The sequence below is a fragment of the Emydura macquarii genome, unplaced genomic scaffold (genome assembly GCF_026122565.2).
Source record: "Emydura macquarii macquarii isolate MOO-44397 ecotype Brisbane River unplaced genomic scaffold, CSIRO-AGI_Emac_v2 contig_3692, whole genome shotgun sequence".
Lineage (NCBI taxonomy): Eukaryota > Metazoa > Chordata > Testudines > Chelidae > Emydura > Emydura macquarii.
Window position 1 is genome coordinate 11,458,478 of NW_027133829.1, and position 6,528 is coordinate 11,465,005.

The 6,528-nt window shown below is 53.6% G+C and overlaps 1 protein-coding gene across 1 annotated transcript; it reads left to right on the forward strand.

Annotated features, from left to right (window-relative positions):
* The first annotated feature begins 2,125 nt into the window (after positions 1-2,125).
* Positions 2,126-6,299, forward strand: LOC137146095 (titin homolog). Its single transcript, XM_067537231.1, has one exon. It carries the CDS (start codon positions 2,249-2,251, stop codon positions 4,952-4,954), a length of 2,706 nt encoding a protein of 901 aa, XP_067393332.1. The 5' UTR covers positions 2,126-2,248; the 3' UTR covers positions 4,955-6,299.
* Positions 6,300-6,528: the final 229 nt, after the last annotated feature.

The window sequence follows — 6,528 nt, forward strand, 5'->3', positions numbered from 1 at the left end:
GGCTAAGAGGTTTGAAGCCACCCCTTGGATTGTGCCCACCTGACTAACAAGTGAGATGCAAGTCTGGATCCTAACGTGCCTAGAAGCTAAGTGCCAACCCCACGAAGGGCCGAGTGCGAGCTGCCAAACTTATGGCCATGGGACCCTTAGTCTGACCTTGAAGTTATGTCTGAGGCCAACGGTCAAAGCTTTGCCTCCTTGGCCCTGTGTGAGTTGCTTTGTGTGAGCCCCCAGCCGAGTAGCAAGAGCACTGAGACCAGCTGCCCTTTCAGAAGATCTGCTTCGAAGGGGGAGGAGAAGGGTTTCTGTAGATTTAGCAACAGAAATGTTCTGGGGCCTGGGCTTTACTGACTGTCTCTTTCTTTGTCTCTCTAGTGAGGACACAGCGGAGACAATAGCAATAGATTCTAACAATCAGCTGAAGTCTCCACTGGAAAAGTTTATGGTCAGACTGTGTACACACCACCAGAAGCAGTTCATTCGGGTGCTAAACGACATCTACACTGAAGTTCAGCCGTCTCCAGAATCCGAGAACATGGATGCATCGACTTGCAGCTCTGGTTGTAGCCAGCAAAGCACTGAACGTTGGAATACGTCTGCTCCATGTTCGGAATTGAAGGCCCCTGCTTCTTCGGACTCAGACAGAGACCTGATGGGTCTTCAGAGCCCGCTGCATGCTGCAGGGCAAACCCCGAAGCAGCCTGTAGAAGTGAAATCTAGGGACAGAACGGAGAATTACAGTTCTGCTTTCAAAAGAGACTTCTCTGACCTGCTTGCTACCAGAAGGAGTTCTGTTAGCCCAAAGGATAGCGCCGCCCAAGGATACCTCACCACTTCCAGCCCTTCCTCGTTGAACTTCCAGCACGGCACAAAGAGCCCGGAAGGACAAACCACTGGACGTGAGCCAGAGGCTGGTGTCAAGAAGTGCGAAGATGATAAAGATCAGATCCCAGGCAAGACTCTGGCAGACGGCTGCATTGCTGTGAAAGTGGCAAACGTGAACGGCAGCGAGGACAGCGTAGACGGCTGTCTGGCGTCTCCAAAGAATTCTTTCAAAGCTTTACCCGTAGAGGGCCGGGATCCCGGGTTTACGGTGAACGCTCCTCGCAGAGCTGACAAAGAGAATGCTTTACAGTGCAGCTCCAAAGCATCTTTGCACCCGGATTCAGAAACAAACGACCAAGATGCAAGACCAAAGCAAGAAAACCATCTCCATGCTCTGGGGGAGACTAAGGTGAGCTACCACCCGCATCCTGGTGACAAGAGTCCCTGTGAGCGCTCCAAGGATGGGTGGGTGGCCTCTGGAGCGGTGCCCGCCATGCACAAAGCCTCCGGTGGGCGCACAAGGGCTAAGACAGGGTCATCTTCCATCAAAACGGCTCGGAAGAGCAAAAGGGCCTCGGGGCTGAGAATAAATGACTATGACAACCAATGCGACGTGGTCTACATCAGCCAGCCCATCACCGAATGCCGCTCGGAGAGCCAGCGCTCCGTCTCGGCCCGGAGGACGGCTCGGAAGAGCACCCGGGGGTATTACTTCAATGGGGAGTGCTGCGAGCTGCCCACGGTCCGCACGCTGGTGAAAAGCCCCCGCGCGGACGAGAGGGGAAACGGGCCAGCTCTGCAGACGGACGTAGTCGGGGTCGCTAAGCAGGGCCAGGTGCTGTCCGGAGGTGAGTCTTCAGAGGCAGCTCAGGCTGTGGGGAAAGAGGCTGACAAAAGAGCTTCCCTCAGGCTCCTGTCCAAAGGGGCTCCCTCCAGCAGAGCTGACGTAGGCGCTGTAGAAAACGAGCCCAGCGCGGGCGGCTCACTGACATCGAGTGAAGCTGCTTACCCCGAGCCACTGCCGGCTCTCGCTGCTCCCCCCTGCCCGGACCGCGCCCACGGGGGCAGCCCCGCCACCACGCAGCCTCTCGCGGGCGGCTCCTCTGCCACTGCGAGAAGTGAGGAGCGGCTGGGCCAGCTGCTGGAGGAGACCGAGGCTGACACTAATGTTCCCCAGCCGGCTAGCAGCTCTGGGGCCCACGGGCCCATGGAGGACAGCAGCAGGGAGGCTGCAGATGTGACACCCCTTTCTCTGCCGAAGGCTGCGTGTCGGGAGGAAGCTTCTCCGTGCTCAGAAATACAAGCTGCCCCGGTGCCTCCTGCCGGCCTGGACACAGCGCCTCCTTCGCCGCCTCCTGCCCCAGTGGACCTAGCGCTTCCTTCCCAGGAAGACCTGGAGCCCCATGCAGAGCCTCCTGCCAGCATGGAGCCTGAGCCTCCTGTGGGAGTAGACCTGGAGCTGGCTGGGGCACTTTCTGGAGAGCCCCCCACTAGTTCAGACCTGGAGCTTTCTGCCACACCCCCTGCCCGCCCGGACCTGGAGCCTCCCGGGCAGTTCCCTGCTAGCTTGGAGGCCGAGGCCCCTGCTGGCTTGCGGTCTGCTGATGTGAACAAAGGCACGGATGCTGAACCAGAAGCCGAAGCAAGTGGGGCACAGGAAGGGCCAGCTGAGCAAGGGGAGGCCCTGCCGACTGTTGCAGAGCTCAGTGAACTCTCGGAAGGGGAGGCTGCCCCAGGCAACAGCCCAAGGCTGGGTGAGAGAGAGAGCGTGGATCACGAAATGCCACCGGGAGCTGAAATCTCAGAAACGGGCGGTAAAGGGACCCTCTCGGCCAAAGAAAACCTAGGCAAGAAGCAAAAGAAAGAGAGGAGAGCTCTGGTTGCATCAGACCGGCGTCTCCGAAGCCAGCAACTCCAGCCCTCTCCTGAAGGTGGTGCTGAGAAGCCTGGTTCTGCCGCCTCTCTGCAACTGCCTTGTCTTCAGATTAAGCTTTCCAAAAGTCCTGGGGCAAAGCACTTCAAGAGAGAGGTGCACCTGGGCGGAGCAGCCTCCGTGTGCTTCCCGAAGGGGTGCTTCCACAAAGCACTGCTGAAGCACATCGAGAGCCCGAACACTGAGCTGGCCCTCGCGAGAGAGCCCGAGCAGCAGGGAGCGGAAGAAAATGGCATTGCGCCGAGGCAAAGCTGCGAAAGCATGTCGGCCACGGAGGGGGCAGTGGAAGGAGAAAAGTGGCTGAAAGCGGCCCCCTCTGCCACAGCCAGCCACAGTAAGTCCGGGGAGATGCTTGAAATCTACGTGGAGGCTAATTCTGAGGAGAGAAGCGTTCTCCTCCCCAGGGAACGTGGACCAGGTGTATGGGGCGCAGAGCAGCTGGACGGGAAACCAGATGATGCAGATGCAAAAGATGGGGAGAAGCCAGACAGCGCCGTAGATGCTGGGAAGGTGCAGGATAAAGATCTAACTGATTCGCTTACCTGTCCCGGCAGTAAAAGTGGAAGCAAAGACGTACCATCGAAGACTTGGAAGCATAAAAAGCTGGCCCTCCCATTCTACAACTTGAGACACACCCCAACACCTGTGGACGCTGCAAAAAAGAATGTTCCAGGGAAGGAAGCGGTGCAAGCGAATCCAAACCAGGAGGAGGAACACAGGTCAGGGGATAAAGACCCCATAGGTTTGAAGGAGGTGGACACACCGGCTGAGGACAAACCAAAGTTTGTGGAGTGGTGTGCGGAGGAAGAGAATCAGGAACTTATTGCTGACTTTAATGCCCAGTATATGAAAGTTCAGAAAGGCTGGATTCAGCTGGAAAAAGAAGTACAGCCAGCCCCCAAAGTAAAGAACAAAGCTGACAAGCTGAAAGAGATTTGGAAAAGCAAGAAAAGAACGCGGAAATGTCGAGCGTCTCTTGAAGTTCAAAAGCTTTCCCCTGTCCAGATGCTGTTTATGAAGGCCTTCAAGTTGTCTAACATTTGCCAGTGGTTTTTGGAGACCACTGAAACCAGGTCACTAGTCATTGTGAAGAAACTCAATACCCGTCTCCCAGGAGATGTTCCCCCCATCAAGATTCCCCTGCAGAAGTATTGCTCCTCCAGCTTGTATCCCAGTTCGTTGCAGGCTGAACGCTTGAAAAAACACCTCAAGAAATTTGCTGCAACTACCCCTGCTAAAAACAACTTGAAGAACCAGAAGTTATGGGCCAGACTTCGCGAGAGCGCTGACAAAACGGAGCCCGAGGAAGCAGCCAGTCCCAGCCAGAGACCTCCCTGTGAAGCTAGCTCAGAAGAAGCTAGTGAAGACAGAAACGTGCAGCCCCCCCCAAGTTTGCCAGCACAGGCCAGCACTAGGATCCTGCAGAAGTACTCCAATCTGAGGGGGAAATTGCGAGCCCAGCACCGCCTGGTAAAGAATGAGAGGAAGGGTGACAGTGTCGCTGATCATCCCTCAGCGGAAAGCAAGCAAAGCCGCAAGAGCGTGTGCATCAACCCGCTGATGTCTCCGAAGCTAGCCTTGCAAGTCAAAGCCGACGTGTTTCCTGCGAAGTCCACACCAGTGGAAGCAGCAGTGAAGGGCAGAAAAGGGAAAAGCAGATCCCAGGAGGACTTGCCCAGAGCTGACCCTCGGCCAGGCAGAAAGAAGAGAGTGCTGCGTGGGAGCAGCAGTGCGCGAGAACGGCCTCGCTCCTCCAGTCCAGACAGGCTCCCGGGCAAGAAGGGCAGCAAAGTAAAACATTCCAATGCTCCCTCGAAAGCTCCTGCTCCCAGAAAACAGGCTGCCCTGGCAATAAGCAATAGGCTCCATAAAAAGGGGTCTTTGAAAGAGAAAAGAATCTCGAAAAGGCAACTTGGGAAAGGCCGACTCCCCATCCAGAAAGTCAAAGAGAACCCCACCAAGAGAGCTGCGCCCCCGCCCAGCCAGGAAGGGCTCATGAAATCTCCAAAGCCGAAAGTGGTGGGCGAGCCCTCGAGCAGGGCACAGAAAGCAGCCAGTAAGAAGCCCAGCAGTGGGAAAACTCTGACCAGGTCAATGAAGAAAATTCAAGAAAGCAGCACATCCCAGGGCAAGAGAAAGTTGAGGGCAAAAGTGGACTGTTCACACAGCAAGCGAACACGACTGGATGCAAAATAACGAGGAGAATGGTAGCCATGTATAAAACTGGTGTACAGTAGTAACCCTTTATCATGCATTAACTAAAGCTGCTTTTATAAGCTGTAGCAAGCCTTTACAAATCCGCAGTGAAAGGATTGCACCCATGGTTTTAGGCATCGGAAGACATGTCTCAGACAGAGAGGAGAGCTGAGCTGAGCTGTCTGTCTGTCCCTGCTGTTGAGAAGGGAAGTTACTGCAGTTTGAATGTTCCTTGGGTTTTAAACTTGGAACCAGGCAGTTTTAGTTAAAAGTACAGTGCCTTATTTATCACTTTTTAAACGAATCAATAAAAAAGCTAGTCTGTGTGAGTTAAAGGCTTGCATTTTATACTTGATGCACAAGCACTTGTACTGTAGCAGAAAGGAAACCACCTTCATGCACATAAAGTAGCTTTCAGCAGCCTTTTGAGGGGCGTGCACACAAACCCTTCCCTTTGCATTAAACATCCTGACTGTTTGTTTGTCTGTTTGTTAGGGACATTGGAAGCAAAACCAAAAGCATTTTTCTTCTAGCCAGAGAAGGAAAGGGTCATTGGGATCATTGCTCCGGTCATTAGCAGCAGGTGCTGGTCGAGGCGCTTGCTAACTGTTTAAAGATATTAATTGTTGGCCGCGTGTGTGTAATGTCTGGTCGGGAGGGTTAGACAGCTAGTTCTCCTCTGCTGCCTCGTAAGTCTTGAGCTGGTGTGGGCTGATCAGATCGGACGTGGCAAAGGGGTTCCTGCGTGGAATGTGAGTGCTAGTTCTGTAGCATCTACAGCTGTTCGCAGGCACAGTGGGCTGGGCTCCCCCTTGGGATCTCCAGGACTACAGGGGTGAATTGATTCCACTGTGTCTTATGGTTGGACAAAATGCCCTTTCCAATCAGCGTTTTGTTTCCTAGCATCTCTCCATGTTGATTTCCATTTTCTCTGACTGCCGCTTTTCACTGATAATCGGGTATTTTACTTCCTGTGAAAAGCCAGGGCAGATTTCCCCTCTTTAATTACTCAGTCTGTGTGGAAGGTAAATCTTTATCCTCTCCACTTTCTCGCCCTCACCCTCACATCACACCTGTATTTTAAGGCAAAACTCTGAATGTTGGCTCTGACTAATGCTGAGATCTAAAGTATCTGATCATTTTTTAAATTAATTTCAGTCTCCTTTTAAAATAAAGTGAAACTGTTTTTGTCCCTGCCAGCGTCAGGTGTGCTGTAGGGTCTAGGATCAGATCGTTCTCCCCATCATCAGTACAGCCCAGGCAGTTTGTACACCCCACCGTACGCTGGTTTGCGAACATATCCTTGAAGATCTAATCAACGCAACCTTAAAGGTCAAGCAGTAGTTCCCAGTGGAGAAACACTAAGAGCAACAGCTGATCTAGGTATACTCCTGTTCCCACAGCAGACACTGGCGGTGGGGCGTGGCGGTGGGGTTTTATACTGAAACATTTCCCCCCACCCCTTATGTAAGCAGCTGGAAGGCAATGGCGTCAGCTCCCACTCCGTGCCGAAGTTGAAAAGATCAAGGCCAGCCATTTGATTTCAAAAGCTCCACTCGGAGCCACTACAAAAG